The sequence below is a fragment of the Siphateles boraxobius genome, unplaced genomic scaffold (genome assembly GCF_051911475.1).
Source record: "Siphateles boraxobius isolate OS27281-9 unplaced genomic scaffold, OSU_SipBor_1 22, whole genome shotgun sequence".
Classification (NCBI taxonomy): Eukaryota; Metazoa; Chordata; class Actinopteri; order Cypriniformes; family Leuciscidae; genus Siphateles; species Siphateles boraxobius.
In genome coordinates this window covers 1,742,184-1,761,366 of record NW_027508833.1, presented here as the reverse complement: position 1 = coordinate 1,761,366, position 19,183 = coordinate 1,742,184, and the positions used below count along the sequence as shown (strand labels likewise).

The following is a 19,183-nucleotide window of genomic DNA, read 5'->3' as shown; positions in this document are numbered from 1 at the left end:
ATTATTTTATTAGAAAAAAAACTGTCTGACTAATCAGGCATCTGCAAAGGCTGTTTATTTAAGAGTTAACTAAGCAATATTGCAATATGTGGCAAGCAGGGTGGGGCCGAGGGCCGTGGGAACGGAGCGAGGCCGATGGCGCAAGTGCTAATGAGCGTCGCCTGCACACCACACCGGTCTCGAGTCTCACGGAGGAGATGCGGAACGATAAAAGGAGGAGTGATGACAGTTCAAGGCAAGAGAGGACCAGGCCTGGACTTTATGTTGTGTTTTATTATGTTTTTATGCGTCAGTCGTCCTGAGGGGCTGTTTTATTTGTGCAATTAAACTTTATGTTGATCGTTCGCCGGTTCCCGCCTTCTCCTTTCCTCATCAACAAACTTTATTACACAATATTAATACTAGCACGGCTGTGATTCGCCCGGCAGCACGTGGCCACAAGTCATGTGGTCGTGCTGATATTCGGACCATCGTCATAAAAAGCATAAATGTGATATTACATTACTATTTATCCAAACAAAACCAAAGCAGGATTGACCAAAGCAGCACACAGTAGGTATGTTTTATTAATGTGTTTTTAAACTACCCATAAGATTCAGTGACGCTCATAACACACACACACACACACACACACACACACACACACACACACACACACACACACACACACACACACACACACACACACACACACACACACAAGTACAAGTAAGACCAGTAGGTTGACATTTTTTGCAAAAATGAATAAATAAAATTAGAGTTAGTTCTGAAAAAAGGCATCAAAACAAGTGGCATCTGATTGGGCATTCAGGCATTTTAAGTGTGGCTTGAATGCCTTAAAGTGTAACTTCAACGATTTTCAACACGCTATTGTTACAATGGCTACTTGTTCTCTGTTACCTGGGCCGAGAAAATCATGTTTATTCGTCAAAAGACCTGGCTTTCGTGAAAACTAAAGATTATACTTCCGCATTTTTGTTTCTCTGCCCACAGACAGTCGGATCAACAGAGGGTTATCAACAGAACAGTTAGGCACAGGCATAAAACACTTGTCTTCGTGGTCATCGAGTTAACACTACAAACACAGAGGTTTTTCAGATTATCCGTCACAACGCTCTCTCCATATTTATGATTCCTTGCAGTCTTTAGCCACTGCCTACAATATGCTGGATCCTTCACTGGAAACCGAAAGCAACTCAAAAGTTTGCAAAGAAGTATTTCCTACAAAAGCAAGGTGGTATTTGACTCTGGTAAGTGTATCTATAGCAGACTGGTGGGAGTGGCCTTGAATGGCCAAAATGCTCAGAGCATCATGGGTGTTGAAGTTTTCCTAAGTATTTTGCACTAGGGAAGACAACAGCATTTTTTCTTTGTTTTCTCTAGTCAGGTGGCACCGATTTAATTTTCCCCGCCTTTCTATTGCAAGTTTTTAACAGACAAGTTTTATTGAAAGCCCATTTCACCACTGATGAAGTACTCCTTTAAGTGACATTAAGAACATCAGTTAAATTCTATATTTTGTTATCCATTAGTTAGCATATCCATCAAGTTACTGCATCTTGTTATTGACAGACTCTTCAGACTATACAATCTTTCTCAATGCATTGACTTGTGTTTCATGTTTTTTCTCCCTATAAACTTTGTTGTTTCTCTTTTTCTCTGATGGCGGGGACACACTTCATCTGTTCATTCATCTGTTTATGCATCTGCTCATTTCTGCCTTCAGCTTTAATGTCAGTCCACCTCAGGGATCAGCCGACCTTTGTCATGTCCTCACAAAACTCATTACTACAGCTGTCCACCGTGTCCATTTCTTTTAAAAGTAAACACGCATGAGTTAATAAACATACACACACAAGTACAGTGCACTCAAACCCAATACAATGTGACAGAACCACCACACAAACAGATACAAGATAGAACCACAACATACAACTTTCTAATAAATTCCACATGTTTGCAAAGAGGCTGTTGTATCCAAATGTGTAAGCCATTTACTGAAGTCTAAAACATGATCATTATCACATTTTTCTGAACGCACACAGTCACGTGTCAAGAAAAAACTAAACTACAAAAGACACACAACTGCAAACTGATGTGAGGTCGTGTGTTGCACGAGTTGCTGATTGATTGCTTCCACTCAAGCCTGTCGTATGATCTATCACCATCATGAAACGATCAATCAGAAAGAGCTAATTACTCCAGTCTCGCTTACAGCTCGTGTCTGCATGGAAGGGTTGCTTACACGTTTACTCTACAGGCATGCGTGCAGTCAGAGACAATTGAATTGACCAAAGCTGTTAAGAGTTGAAAAAAAAAATTCTTTTCAAACCTGGTTCTGCAGCAAATGGCTCTCAAATCCTCAGATTAGAGAGCTATTGTGAAAATAGACAACAGATATACAAGTCAGCTATGTTTGTTATTTAGCTGCAGTATGTAACTTTTTTGGTTAAACAAATAAAATAAAATAAATCTATTTAGATCAAGTATAAGACAGTAATCAGTGTTCAAAACTGTTTCCTTTCCTTTCCGATTCGCACAGTAAGCTTATAAAATTGATTTATAATTTGAGCAGTCGGGTCCGATTTCACGGGAAATGTTAGTTTGAGGTTATTTCATTAAGACATGTCCGTATACAGAAAGAAGATGACCCGGGTATGATATGGCATATACTGAGGAGGCAGTTACTTAGAATTTAAAACTTATCATCTAAAAGTCGATATCTGGGGAGAAACCTCAAAGTGCTAAGAGCATGCAGTCAAAAAGGAAAAGTGACAGCGCCCGTGCTAAAATGAGAATACAGTAAATATCGGCATGGCTTTTCAGAGGTGGCGACAACTCTGAGATCTGAAGGGATTAATATGACTGAGCAATCCTTAGATTTAAAAAACAAACAAAAAAATAATTCACATTTTCATTTGTTCCGAACAAAAAAAACAGAAATGTTACTAAGTAGAAGGTTTTACTTCTTATTCTCATGCTGATGTACAATGACAGATCCTCTCTGATGCGTTGATCACACATTCATCGCACAGCAGAATAGTGTCGAAGCACAACCCGTGTAAAAAAAATAACTCTCCATTTAACTTGCAATTTTATGTTTCAAACACAGGTGGCGGTAGAGAGGCAAAAGGTCCGTGTTGCAGCTTTAAGTTAAAGCAGCACCAAGTAACTTTTCCTCTGCGGTCGCCCTACAGGTTGGAAGTGGAATTGTCCATTACCGCTGTCGTAAATAATTTAGCCTACCGCAGCCTACTGTCGCACGCGCACGCTCTCTCTTTATCCAGCACCGGCTTTGGAATCAACAATGGCCACAGACAAGGTATTTTATGGAAGTATGATGTATTGCGACACCACAAACAAGCAATTGTAGCAATTGTAACACTTGCCATAAAGCAAGTCAAATTAGTAGTTTTCTTATGTCTCATTAGAACTACAGAAACGGGACCCGATCTGGAAATCTTACATAAAAGGACCGCAAAGCTGTGGCATAAGTGCATTTCACCATGTCACGACTTGATGAACCACTGAAACGATTTTGGAAACATTATTTTAAGGTAAAAAATCTTACTTAGTACTGCTTTAACTAGTAAACATAACTTAACATGCTGAAGTTATGGAAAGGAAGGTAGTTGTGTTGGTGAACTTTAAAAAGCAAAATTTTGTGTTTGTTTTTGTGCTCTTGTTGCACACAAGGCCTACATTAATGTTATGGGGTGGAAGAGTTGTTGTTTTTTTGTCAGTAATTAAATGAATTGAGTAGAACGAACATCTTCAAATTGTAAAATTTGTGGAAATTCAAAAAGTAACTTTTTACACAAACTACCCCCACCATTCTCTGACTGAGCCAGACAAAATTACAAAAGAAATCCTGCCGATCGCAGTGGCATGGAGATTAAGTTGATAAATATTTTTTTTATATTGGCTAATGGGTATTTAGTAGCGGGAATAAAGTGTTTAACAGGTAGGGTTAGGCGTAGGTGTAGGGGAGGGCTTTAATACACTGATGTGCAAACAGTATCTGCCAATATTTACCCCGTTGTAAACAGCATCTAACTACTATTTACCCTTAGTGCAAAGATAATACTGTTATTTGCACTTTATAGTAAATAGCATCTAACTCTATTTGCACTCGGTGTAAATATCCGCTGCCTATTTATATTACCACCAATCAGCAAACTTACAGGTTTAAATATATTAAATATAAACCAAAATACATTCTCATCTCTGCACAAGTGCACAACTTCATCCCAGAGAGGAGAAGGTGGCCTCTGTTCATGTTTCAAACTCATATCATATTCCAAAAAACTGTTAGTCCTGTCAACGGTGACCCAGTTCTGTCAGGTTTCTTCCAGCTTCCTGTCAGAGAATATTTATCATAATATTGCAACAAGTGCATGATTTGACATATTTCTCAAGTATGGAATACACTGGCACTTGGGTATTTGTTTGGTCTTTTGGACCTCTTTCTCGGACCTTTGACTGGTCTGTTCCCTGCTGGAGGAATGTGTCCATTTCGAAGAAACGGCTGAAGACGCATCTTTTTCGGCAACACTTGATCCATTAACACTAACACTTTATCTTCTATTCTAGATCTATTATCTTTATAAAAAAATATTAAAAAAATAAAAAGAAGTACACGTACTGTGTTAGATTTAACTGGGAAGGGTCATAGCACTTGCATTTTGTTGTCCTATTGTTAGTTTAACTGCTTCTATTGTTCTCATTTGTAAGTCGCTTTGGTTAAAATCATGAATTAATAAATGTAAATGTAACATGGACAAGACTTGCTCCACATGCGGCGCAGCCATTTAAATGCCTGGCAGAGCAGGGCCTGTTTGTTTATTCGTTTGCTTAAATGGATAGGGCTAATCCATAGTTAAAGAATGGTGCATGGCAGCAGTCTGCTTTTTTCAGGAAAACCAATGATATTATATTATATTTTTTCTTTCTGCATCAAGCATGAGGCTGCTGTGATTTACCTAACAGCTCCCAAATGTTGGGCATGTTTTGACTCCAAATGATGAGCCGTTTTATTTATTAATTTTTTTCCTTTCCACAATCTGTTTTTAGCTCAAATACAGGGTGGAGAAAGACAGAAAAAAGAGCCAGACAGAAAAAGAAAATTAATTATTCTTGCAGTGGGACATTTTTTTTAAATTCTCCTTTTGTGGCCCATAAAAGAAAGAAGGGCATACAGCTTTAGAACAACACAAGGGGGACTAAATGATGACTTCATTTTCATTTTAGGGTGAACTATCCCTATAACTGGATGTTTAAGTAATTTAAAGATTACATGCATGCCCTACTTTGTACATCAAACTGTATTATTCAAGATGCTCCAAACCACTGTTGTTTGGCAGTAGCGGAGATCAGTATTGAATTTGCTTCACTGAACTTGTAAGATTGCCCGAACCTCAATAATGCAAGTCAGCATCGATTTCTAACATCAGTTTGGAACACTTGTACAAAAGCTGATCATACATTTTAGGAAACTATGCAAAGTCACTGAGACACAGATTGCGCCCTGTTAGCCTCTAAAATTTTCCACTTATGTGTTGCATTATGGATTCCTTGAATGAATCTAGAGGTAAATTAAACAGATTTCATGGCATAAAACCACGACCAGCAGACTAGCCAGCAGATACTAACCACTAATTCAGAGAAGCGGGCATGCAGTTCTTCCTCTGGGGGCATGGGTGCACTGAACTCCAGAAGCTTCAGCGGGACACTATCTTTCAGGTTGATCTCAGGAGGTTCACTGCTACTGAAGCAGCACAGAAAGCCCAGGGCGGGCCGCGTGCGCTTCCGGGGAGGCATCCTCTCCAATCAGGAGGAGCCGACAACCAGAGAGCCAAGAGTCTGCTATCTATGGGGCATGATCTGAAAGAGAAAAAAAGAGACAATCAGGATTTAATTAGAACCACACAAAATGACTACATGTTAAAGGTATAGTTCACCAAAAAATGAACATTTTGTCAGTAATTACTCACCCTCATGTTGTTCCAACCCGTAAAAGACCTTAGTTTATCTTCGGAATACGAATTAAGATATTTTTGATTAAATCTGAGAGCTGGATCACTCCCTCATAGGCTTCTAAGGGATTGAAACTTGCCGGCCCAGAAACGTTATTAAAGACATCGTTAAAAAAGTTCAAGTGACTACAGTGGCTCAATCTTAAGTTTAGCAAACGACGAGAATACTTTTTGTGCGCAAAAACTAACAAAAATAACGACTTTATTTCAACTCTTCATTTGTTACAACACAGAAACACTACGCTATTACACTAGTGAACTGACTCGAGGACCACAGAGAAGGAAATAAATAGTTGAAATGAAGTCGTTATTTTTGTTGTTTTTTGCGCACAAAAAGTATTCTCGTCGTTTGATAAACTTAAGATTGAGCCACTGTAGTCACTTGGACTATTTTAACGATGTCTTTTATAACTTTTCGAGGAACAAGTTTCAATCCCTTAGAAGCCTATGGAGGAGTGATCCAGCTCTCAGATTTAATCAAAAATATCTTAATCCGTGTTCCGAAGATGAACGAAGGTCTTACGGGGTTGGAACGCCAAATGCAGGTGTATTTCAGCATTGGTGTGTAAGGCAGTCACTCCTACTAGCCAATTTAGCGGCTTAAAATAATATATAATATACTGTATACATTTTACAATTGTACTTTTTTAAAAAGGCATCTGAAATAATAAACTAGTGCAATGTAGTGTCGTCAAAAATATTGATTTTTCGATACTGAAATATGGAAAATTCTTTCGCAGGATACACAATACCAGCAGCGCTTTCTCTCTAATCTCTCCGACATCAAGTTACACACAAACCCGCCTCTCCTCACTCAACTTGTTTTATTTGCTCCAGATGAATATTGTTGGTGTTACAGGGCTTGAATTTCAGCGTGGGATTTGAGAAATTTAATCATTCCTGCAGATTTTGTGCTCACACACAAAGTGTCGCCTCTTAGGACTAAATTGAGTTCGTTTTCATTGCGTATTGCACTTAAACACTAATAAATACACAAAACAATGTCATAATGCTGGTCTTGCAGAGTATTCACGTAAACACAGTTATGTTTTAAGTGAATGTAAACAGTTGAGAAAGAAAATGCATGTGTAACAGTGTGATGGATCGGTGCGTCAGGTCTTAAAGTGACAGCAGCCTAATGAACCTGTCGCCAAATGAGATAATATTTAAAAAAAACCTATATGGCAGTTTTCCACCATAGTATCGATGTCAAATTTGTGGCCAGTGAAAATGCTGAGTGGCTAATAACTTTGGAAAACAACCAGCCACAGTGGCTGGTGAGCAAAAAAGGTTAATGTCAAGCCCTGTATACCACAAACCAAATTGTTTAAATGCATTGAAAAATATTAAGACAAACATCAAGAAACTGTATAAATGTGTCCAGAGTTCAACCATAGAAATGGAACCCAAAAACAACTCTCAAGCATGGTGAGAGTTTAGAATAGACCTCCATACTGCCTGATATGTTCTTTCCTCCATTAATGTATAACGGATATTGAATCTAAAGCAGTTTCACAGCAGTCCGGCAGCTTTAATTGCTCAACATCAGAATGGGAACATCAATGAAAGACAGAGGCTGTTCTAGAGGCTGAAACCCTTCAGCTGTGTGGAGTGGCCATAAAGGAGCTAGGACTCTGAAAAGCAACAACTCTCATCCCTCTCCAACGCTTCTTCGGTCCGTGTGGGCACAGAGAATGGAGCCTCCTGGCACCTCTCTGGATGTGCTGGCATAACCCCCAGGGCGCTACAAAGACCTCTCTGTTTCCAGGCTACAATGCTCACCAATGGCAAAAGAGAGGGAAAGCAAGGGAGAGCATGAGTAATTGCCATAAGAGGCGGCCGTACCCATCACACTCACCGGAACGGAGAAAACACAAGAGGGAAACAAGCCTAGCGTTCTTAGACTCACTGTTCTCACAAGTACGTCCACCATATTCAGAATGGTAGTGGTTTCCATTAAGCTTCCCAAAAAAATGTGACAAGGAAATAAAAGTGTCAGTCTTGTTTATTTCAGATTATTTCTCAAACCCTATAAGACAGGTGCAAGTCTAGGCCCTGCTGCAAAAACCAAAACGGTGTGACATAATCTAGTAGCTCTAACTTGCTGGTCCAAGATGATCGGCCAGGTTGAAACCAGGCTCGCTTGAGCTGATCAACCATCTAGACCAGCCAGGCTAAAAACCATGTCAACCAAAGCGGGTTGATGCAGACAGAACACAATACTATTAATATGAATACTACTAATCCTACTTGTATACTCAGATAGTGTTTCCTACTTTGTATCTAAAGTACCACAGCAAAATAAGGTAACTTGGAAAAAAATGTATAGCCTACTGTATGTTTTTTGTTTGTGTTTTAGTTAAGTTCGTAGCTTGAATGAGATGAGAGAGAAGGACTTAAAGAAAGACTAGATGCCGCTAAATAAATGAAACAATTAAAATCTCCTCTTCTAGACTGCCACTGGTAACATTCAAAAACAAAAACAAAATTACATGTTTTTTTTTAATGAATCAGTCAACAAGACAATTCACACTGATCTTTAGTAAAAGAATTGTTAAGGTAATTATTAAGGAACCGGAACTTTTATGTAAAATCATATCTAAAAATCATTAAAATTCCTTATGATCTCCCTCCCTAGGAAGTAGATCAAGCTCCCCTAAAGCCCATCAATAATGTATCATCAGTTCTAAATGGAAAATCACATCACTGCATAACCATAAAGTAATATTTTTATAGCTTCTACATAAATTCTTCATGCAGTTTGCTTGTACAGCTCTCAAATAAATGCTTATTTTACTGCAGTATAGAACAGCAGCAAAGGCTTTCATACATTAAAGGAAGCAGAGACTGAATATGTGTCTCTAAACATGTTAAACATCTAATAGAGTGGTACTGCCAATGTACTTTAAAGATATGATCCCTTTTCTTAATAAAGCATTCTGAATATATAAACGCAGCAAAGACAAACACAACTTTTATCTTTAACACAGAGATAAATTTAGGAGCTAACTTCAATAATTTAGCGTGATGTCAAGTCTCAGATGCTCATGAGGATGGTGAGGAGGGATATTTGTGCAGCAGAAAAAACCAAATCATTTACATTATGAGGTTCAATTACAGATGAGATGCTGCCTACATATGCCGTAGAACGGCAGATCACAAAAGAAAAAAATGAGACTGGCTCTTGCAAATGAAAGACAGAACTTCCATTTCTACAGCTTTCATATTAAACAATGCTTTTCTTCCCAATCATTTTTCAAAGAGTAGTCTGTCTCCTCCTCATACCATCTCTAGCAGCAGTCGCATAATAATGTCCATGTTGAATCTCATGCATTTATGCCACAAGGTAGGGCATGATGGGTAAACTACGTGAGCAGTGGTGTATAAAGAGAGACAGGGAAAGAGTCAGACAGAGATGAGATGAGGTGTGTGTGTGTGGGGGGGGGGGGGGGGGTGGGGGGGGGGTTTCGGGGGGTGTTGGCATTTCTCATTCAGCTCATGACTACATCCACATCATCCTGTGTGCTGCTGGAAGTAGGTCAGTGGAGGAGAGGAGGAGCGTTTCCCTCACACACACACACACACACACACACACACTGCTCCACTGGTTTCGATCTCCTGCATTATTTTTTCTTGCTTGTGTGATCAGGCTAAAAGCATACGAGCAGGCAGATTTGTTTTGCTTAATCACAAACCTTCTCTTTTCCTTTTTCAACTTTTCGTCAATAACATACCAATAAACTAAACATCCGTATTCCTACTCAACTAAAATTATTTAGTTAATTAACTATTTAAATTGATGTGCCTTAAAAATTGTACAGTCAAAACAAAAATATTTTTTTCCTGCTTTCAACAGCACTGGATAGACCAGGTCAGTATTTACTTATTATTGGGATCATTATTGATATGCTTAGGCAACATCACTATTATGTGCGTTCATACTTCGGTTAGTACCTTCAACCTAAGTATTTAACTTCAGTATATCTTATCCTACACCATTTATGCTACAGACACAAATGATACCTCAAATACCAGAGTATATAGTACTATAACTTTTTCCAAGCGATCAGACTTATGTTTTTTTATTTGCCATATACTAAAAAGCAAAAAAATTAAATACTTCCCCTATACTTAAATTGAAAGAAGGATCCTTTTCATAGGTTCACTCAACGCTGAGTCAGTAGCTGACACTCTGGGAACAGACTCTAGATGTGACAATTGTCTGAAGCCCATATATAAAGACATCAGCTAGTTGCCTGATCACGCTGACGCTTCCCCTAGAGCCGCTGCACCACCAACACTTCATAAGGTGCCCGCGCCATCACTCCTCTTCTTATTCTTCAGGAAGCGATTTATCTAGCCAGTGGTGTTTTAATTTTTTCTTCGCAATGGATTTTCCTGCTTTTGTTCTTTGCAGATCTTCAAAATTCGTTTTTGATATCAGCCGTTCTCAGCGTGTCACTAATCCTCGCTAAATTCTTTAACCACCCATTTCGAAACGTTGCATTCTAAGATGTTTAACTTCTTCCCGAGTCTCTCCATGAGTGTCCGACTCCGGTTCAAACATTTAAGGCTGAACACCTACTGACAATTTCTGACATTTTGGCAGCTCTCCAGTTGTTGTTGTTTCTGGAGTATCTGAAGCATGAGCTGTAAAGGCTCCGCCCTCTTCTGGAAAGGGGGAGGGGAGTAACAGCTCATTTTCATTTAAAGGTATACACACGAAAATAGCTTGTTTTTGCTCACACCCTAACGCTGGTGTCCTTCAGAAGGTGTACAGACGCGCAAACTTGCCTTTCCTTATTAATTTGTCCTGTTGTGAGAAGTAGCATATGGAGTAAGTCAAAAATAATACTGGGCATTTGTCTACTTTACATATCCAGTGTAGTCAGTCGTGCTTTTGACGTGATGCATCATGCCGCTTGCATCTGGTGTAATCCTCAATAATGTTTATACGCTTCCCTTACATCTTAATATTTCTGAACACTAGTTGCAGTTAGCTTTAGGCGTACCTCTCTCTCTCTCTCTCTAAAACTTTGTGTTTTGGGATGTGTTTGCGCCTCTTGTGGAGTCTGATCAGAGGCACCTCAGGTTTGAGGAGAAGTATGGCATCACAAGTAATTGCAATTTAGACCAGTGCTGGAGTTCCTACAAGAACATTTCTCTGTCAGAGTGGGCACTTAAAGTGAACACAAGTTAAGGGATTATTCTTTGGGGAGCCATTCACTTGTCTTCCATTTTATGTGTGGGATGAGATGGATGAGAACTTTCTGTCCAATTTATGTTCCTTCCTGGGACTATCTGTGGTCCTGGAAGGCTTCAAACAGGCTCTGTTTATGCAGCGGAAGTCAGCCCCTTAGATACATGTATTTCTGACTCTAAAGTTGGTTGATGGTCTTACTATACCTAAAATGTATTTGTAATTTTCAGGCCTTGTGGGTGAGTGCATCCTGTATGGATTTCGCTCCTAGTTCACCAAAAGTCTTTTTGCAACTCAATCTGTGAGTGGGTTGAAGATTTACAACGACCACACGAGCCTGTAATCAGTCAGTTATTTGTTTGTTGCTCATGGCTAGAAAGCAAAAGATTTTAAATTGGGTAAGATGCAGCGCTGAGTGAGCCTATGGTAGACAACATCTCAATCCCTATTCAGGGAACCAGGGTAGCATACATAGACGACCTCAGGCATATTGAAAGACAAAAATATCATAGAGACATGGATGAAGGATCTTTTGACTAGGGCAATTAAACAACCAACCAGAATACACTCCAGCAACCACTTAGCAATGTACCAAAAACAGCATTGTGGCAATGAGTTTTGCACAATGTTAAACTCTATTTCATTCTGTTGCTACACATGCAGACGCCTCTCTCATCACATCATTTTCTCTCTCCTCCAAATAATTGTTTGTTCTCTCCATAAAGACAGAGCCTGTGCCTTATGTAATGCAAATACACTTCTCTACCCCACACGTTTCCCCAAGAATTCATTTCATAATGTTCTCACAATAAACCCAAGGGAACTCCAAGGAATCTTTGGCATTCCAAAACGCCTCTGTCACAGTGGCCAAATGGAATCTTTTCATTTTCTTTTTATTACTCTCTCTTTCTCTCTCTCTCCCCCTGTTTTTACAAGTAATATCAGAGAGGTTGCCCTTTCCTGAGGGCCCCCATCTGATCTTCAAAGCCAGTATAGCCACTCGTTCCCAGTGTCTGAGGAAAAAATAGAGCGACAACAGAACAAACTGAACTTATAATAACTAAAATTCATTACTTAACTTTTATGTCTATACATTTAAAAACAGCTGTGTGATGTTCACGGCAATGAACTTTTCTTCAGCTGAAAAGGTTCACTTTGCTAATTTATACAGCATATCTTCATTTGATGTGCACTCACAAATAAAGGACACTGCACTCATACTGTACATGCACTGTGTTAATGTACTGTGTCGGTTTATATATTGACTTTGATTTTCATCATGAGTGTTATCGACCGCGATTATGCATTCTTACATGTCAGCCAATTTGGAAGATGGTGTAATGAGTAAATCAAACTTCCCCTGAATCTCACAATCAAGTTCATCTCTGGTCCTCTCATGACTCGAGGGAACCAGTTCACTTCAGTATTACTTCAGTGGAAACTTATGATTACACTTGTGCATTTTGCCGTGCTCTTGTATAATTTGTGTCTGTGCATCAACCTTTTGCACCTATGAAGAGATGTTATGTTTTTACATTTTTAAATAAACCAATAAAAATGGCAAATGAACATGACAGCCAGTGTTCACTATGCAACTGTTTTGACGTCATGATAAATCCTGTTTTCCACAGGGAAAAGTCTTGCGTTGTACAAGGGAGAGTAAAATCATATTAAATTTGAACAAAATTGTTCTAAAAAATCATGCATAATTATGCATGTAACTTTTATGACTTCATATTCATTGAGAAACTACAAAATATGTATTTTGTCATCTCCTTCCTATCTAGTACAGTACACCAATCTTGTTTTCTATCATTCATAGATATTCCTTGATACTTTCTCTGCTGCAGTGCCATGCATGTATCATAGCAAGTACCAGTTGAGTCCCTTCACTGCACCCACGTGAATGATATGCTTTACATCTTTCAACTGCAATAAAAACGTAGGCCTAAGCCTACGTTAGTAAAACGTTTTGGTCTAAGCCTGTAGTAAAAGTTAGTAAAAACGTTAGTAAAAACGTTTTGGTCTAAGCCTGTAAAATTTCAAACAGAAAACAATTCTGCATTTTCACACACTAAAAGAGATTTTAAAAGGCTGTGGTTTTTGTTGTGCAAATCTTCTCTACATCATTTGATTAAATGTTACTTTATAACGTAAATAGCATTGCAGCTCACTTCAAAACATGATTGTTTTAATGAGTTCTATAAAAATGCATTTTTTCCATTAAAGTGAATGCTTTAAGATCAAATCAAATCAAATCAAATTTTATTTATAAAGCACGTTAAAATCAATTTTTTTTAAACAAACAAACAAAATCATTTTTAGCAAGGATTTAAATTCAGCTAATGTGGAAGCTGTTTTAACATGTAGTGGTAGGATGTTCCACAGCTTAGAAAGCTCGATCCCCCCTGCATTGTAAGTGAGATCGTGGGACGGAAGATGGCATGAGCATGGTTTGTTAACGATGTTACCATGTGAAAACATATTAAATCTATCTGAAAATTTCAAATGCATCACACCAGATATCAGATATAATAATTTGGTGCAACATTCATTAAGAATGTGACCAACATGTTTATAGTTTGCATCTGGGACAATGGGATTATAATGGGAAAATGTCCAATGTAGCATTCAGGTCATTGACTGCTGTTGTGTGTCTTTTGGCACGTGTGTATGTGTGCGTGCAGAGGGGAGTTGAATATGGAAGGACAGAGGGCATTGCATAAATAACAGGACTAAATTATTGGCTTACTGCATGCAAACATGTGTTGATTTATCTCATCTGCGTTGACTCACAGTCGCATGCCTGCCATGCATACACAGACATTTTAGTACAACACATGTGCACCAACCGTCTTACTAAAACTACACACAATTATGTAGATTATATTCAAAACTGATAGATGACCATATTTCAAGCCAATGAAAAACACATAACTTAGAACAAGGGGACTGGAGAGGATAAATCTATGAAGGGGAAGGAGTATTTACATGCCATGTATGTATTTGGCAGACGCTTTTATACAAAGTGACTTATTGGAAGGCATACAGCACCTTAACTTACTGTTTGAATTACAGGATTACAGAAAGATCTTTGACCAGTGGCATGATCTAAGTTGTCAAGACAAAGGCTCAATCCCAATTCACCCCTTGCCCCCTACCACTTGTTTTTCGAGTGTACCCCTTGGCCCTTAAGACAGAGTTAGGGCCAAGGGGTTGAAATATTCCCCTATGAAATGGAACAACCCTTCATGAACCCGATATGTCATCAGTCGTCGATGATGGCTCTGACGTTACGGAAGCGACGAGTTTTTACAGGAATTCTCCATGACAACGACTGACAATGAGCGCCGCTGCTCTTAACTTTGAGGAAACATGATGATTATAATGTTCCTTCCTAGAAATGTATGTCTTTTCTGTTTCGGAAAGGTGATTTATTATACAACTTCTTAATTTAAATGACTATATTATTATTACAAGAGTAAATAAAGTGCATGGTGGTGTCATCCGGGGCTACATTTAAATGTTTAACCGTTTGCAAAGCCGTCTCGCCGGTGATTCGTGATGTATTCTGCGAACTTTCTCGTAGCCCTTCGTTCGAAGTGTGCCTCTGAAAAATCTCAGTTTCGAGGACTATGTAGCCCTACCCCTCTATCGAAACAAGAATCGGGACACGCTACCCCTTGACGTGAATGTGCCAAACGTAGGGGTAGGGCCAAGGGGTGAATTGGGATTGAGCAAAGGATTCCATCTCTATGAAGGAGGACCTTTAAGTGCCTACGTGCAACAGAGATGAAGCCGGGCAAACCCAACCCGTCCTATCTCTCCTCTATTCTCTCCAAATCACTTCCTCTCTCTCCTCACATAAGATAACAGAAAGACTACAGCCTTTGGGGAAGAAGCAATCAAAAATTTCACAGTAAAAACCAGAGCCAAGCTGTTACACATAGCCAAAACAGTTGCCTGCTTCCAATTCTGTTTAAGCTTTCTAAAATTCAATACAAAAGCATGCTAGATATGACTTAAATAAATTAATGAATTCAGCATAGACAGAGGCAAGAATGCTTTGTGAATGGTCCCTAAAATGTTGTTAGTGACAATTTTTTTTTATATATATATATATAATTTCATTTTGTTGTTGTTGTTGTAATTGTTAATTCTGTGTACATGTTTTTGCCACCTCTATGCTGCATTGATCACTGTGTGTCAATGCATCTTTTGTGATGTACGTAGCTTTAGATGCAGATTATGTATTCAATACACTGCCGCTAATTAAATCACTGCAAACATCTCACAGCTTCAGACATTTAAATTTACATCCAAACTACTTGAACTAATTGAAATGGGTCGGACTATGCTCCTCGGACCGAGAGTAACATTAATAATCATGTTGTTATCCGATATCGTTTAAAACAAAACACAATTACTGGGGAAATTGACATTTTAATAAGAATCATAACCTTTTTAGGGCTGAGGATCAATACAGATTTCCTGACTAGATTTTGTTTCACAAGTTCTTGACTCAATGTGGTACTGATTAATTTGCCTATTTTTCAGTTACAGTTACTCTGTCAACTGCACACCGAACTATCAACATTAACATCCACCCCTCTTGCACTTTTGTTTTCTTGCAGATGATGACAACCCAACAAACAACTGGCCATTTGCTAATAGAGCTTCTGAATGTCCCTTTCTGAAAGTTTGAACAATTATGCTAAACTACTAGAAAGCAAGGATCCACAAAGAATGTTGATAAACCCGGTTTCATTCATTCTCTCTCATAAATTCAAACCATGTCAACATCTGCTTCTGGTCATTGTGAATTCATTCACTTTAACAAGAATTCTTACGATTAAACCAGAGGACTACAAATTGCAATACGGCAGTTTGACAGTGCAGTTTACAATGCAGCTGTCGTGTTTCTCTCCTTTCACGAAGACTTCAGAGAGCATTATAGAAATCAGAAGTCAAGGATGTGATGGATTTACATTTAGAGTAGAAAATTCATCCAAGCTTCACTGTCTGAAGGAGTAAAATGACAAACACAGTGGTCTCCATTTTTAACACAGACTTTTGCAGAGTAATGCCGTGTTTACACAAAAACACATGATGCATGAAGGAATTTGTTTAATGCCAGAAGAGAACTGGCACCCCGAGTTTCTCCCAAGGTTATTTTTCCCCACTTCTGTCCTCCGATGGAGTTTTGGTTCCATGCTACTGTCAGCATTGGCTTGCTCATTTGGGGCTTAAAAGACAAACAATATTCAGAAAATGTTATCAGCCTGACTGTACTGGCAATATCAGATGAGAACAAAACCTTGACCTGAAATAATATGGATAAATGATCTGCTTTTGTAACAATTTCCTCATTGAGGAACTTTGCAATATTGACACAGTTATTGAACTGCATTGAATCAACATGTTAGAGTTGCAGTTTAGATCTCATATATTTCAACAGGGCATCTTGCTTTATTATTATTATTATTATTATTTATTATGAATTTCTTAAACTTCAACAACATAAGGGATCCCTCGAGCGCAGCTGATGACACTTTGAAGTGATGCTTTTGTGATCAAGAATATTCCAACTTGAGTTAGAATTTCCTTCGATTCTTCCGTCCTTATTTTCTTTCACTTCCTTGCATAATAACAGGGATGGAGATGAGATGCAAAGAAAGGAAGCAAAGAAAGGAAACGAGGATGCACAAATAAGAAATAGGAAGCACCCCTAGTAGCTTGTCCGCCGTTTTGAATTAATCTTTTTTTTGTGATTGTTTTTTTTTTATTTGAAATAATAACATTACAAATGTCAGATGACAGCATGAATACCAATAAATAAATAAAATATAATAAAAATAATAAAAAAACAAACACACAAAAGACACAAGGAGGGGTAACTTAAAAGGAACATACAAATGAACCCCGGCAGCCAATTACAGCACAGAATAATGCATCATCAATTTAAAACAATTATTTTAGAGCTTGGGCTGTACTACTCCAATAAGTGACTGTTTGTATTCTAGCCCCATTAATCCTTGCAGTGCTGCATTCTAATCAAGCAATATAATGAAAAGACAGAAGCCAGAATCTTCTAAGATCCATGTCAGGGGTGAACCATTGTTGTATAATTGTTTTTTTAGCAGCAGTTAAACCAGACATTAACAATCTTTTCTGAACTAACGTAAAGTTGTATGAAGAATCATCATTCAACAACATAAGACAAGGGTCGAGGTCAAACTGCAACTTTGTGATATGTTTTAGTACTTGAATTACATGTTTCCAAAAATTAGATATAACTGAACAGTCCCAAAACATATGCAAAAAAGTGCCATTAGAGTTATTGTTGCACAGACTGCAATTGTGATTTAAAGAGAGTTTCATTAAGTATCGCTTGTATGGGGTGCAATACATTTCGTGTAAAGTTTTGAAATGAATAAGAATGTGCGAGGGGTTTTTGGAGGTAAGACAGAGATTGGACCAAACTGTGTTCCAGTCAGAGCTATAGCCCAGCCATGAGAGTTCCCTCTCCCACACAGCTAATACCTTCAGGGTTTTATATGAACATTCAAGAAGTTGTTTATAAATCAAGGAGACTGTGCCCTGAATTTTCCCAGTATTGTTGAACCACTTTAACAATGGATGATCGTCTAGGCTGGAATTCCAAGGTACCCCGTATGCTTTCATTGCAGATCTCAACTTCAAGTACATAAAAAAGGAGGTACCTGGCAAAGAATAATCTGCTTGAATATCTTGGAATGTGCGCAATCCACTGCCATTTATATATCCCCAAATGTGAACACACCTTTTAAGGACCAGGAAGGGTAAATGAAAGGTTGATTACCAGATAATAGGCGGGTAATAATTTCGACAGAGTCAGTTTTAATAACATCAATGCTGGCTTTAGATTCACACCCTTTGAGTTTCAGTGCGAGCAATCTGCTAGGCCTATCTGCATTAAAATAGTATTTTTGCTTTGTTCTATGAATGATAAACTCAGCTTTGGATAGAGATAGAGAAGTATATTGACGATCTAGATCATTAATCTTTGTTTCTAGCTCCTCAAACCGTTTATTCCTAGAGGCCTTGACTTTGGCAGAATATGAAATGCAATTACCCCTTAAAAAGCATTTTGTAACTTCCCACAACGTCTGTGGATTACGGCAATGGGAATTAATTTCCAAAAAAATAATCAATTCTTGTCTAAGTTGATTTAGGAAGGAGGTATCGTATAATAATGTAGTATTAAAGCGCCCTCTATTTACTTTAGAGATTTTAACACATATAGTGATATTACAGATAACCGGTGAATGATCCGAAATCAAAATAGGCAAAATATCAATAGTACTGATGTATTGGACTAGAGAGGGATCAACCAGAATATAATCAATCCTAGAAAACGACTTTTGACGTGCAGAATAGAATGTGTAAACTTTAGAGTTACCATTTTTAATACGCCATGGGTCTACAAGATTAAGCTCTGCAATTAAGCTATTAAGAGCTACTGACCAGGGCGTTGCGACAGAGTCAGTGGTCTAACTGCTGGTTGGACACAAGCATTGAAATCCGCGCCTAAAATAATCTGATAATCATTGAAACTAATCAAAGTTCCAGAAATATTATCCATAAATTGGTGGTCACATACGTTCGGTGCAGATGTTAAAATGACTTTAGTATGATTAATTCTAGTGGCAACATATACGAACCGCCCACAATCATCTTTCCCCACTGAATCCACAGATAATCTTAGTGATCTCTTATACAGGATTAAGACACATTTAGATTTGTTAAGTGCACATAAGCATGCCAACGTCTTATAATATTTATTTTGAAAGCGTTGAACATCTCCGTCTTTTAAATGGGTTTCTTGGAGTAGCGCAATGGATACATCTTTCCGTCGGAAAAATTCCAAACAACTAGTGCGCTTTATTGGTGAGTTTAAACCCCTCAC

The 19,183-nt window shown here is 38.3% G+C and overlaps 1 protein-coding gene across 4 annotated transcripts in view; it reads right to left on the bottom strand.

The window, feature by feature from the left end:
- The window catches only part of daam2 (dishevelled associated activator of morphogenesis 2), a 98,244-nt gene that overhangs the window by 61,310 nt on the left and 17,751 nt on the right, over positions 1-19,183 (bottom strand). For all 4 annotated transcript variants that reach the window (XM_077238294.1, XM_077238298.1, XM_077238297.1 and 1 more), the window contains exon 2: positions 5,653-5,883. In XM_077238294.1, the coding sequence (XP_077094409.1) occupies positions 5,653-5,820 (168 nt within the window). In that variant the 5' untranslated portion in view covers positions 5,821-5,883. The remainder of the gene's footprint in view (positions 1-5,652; positions 5,884-19,183) is intronic.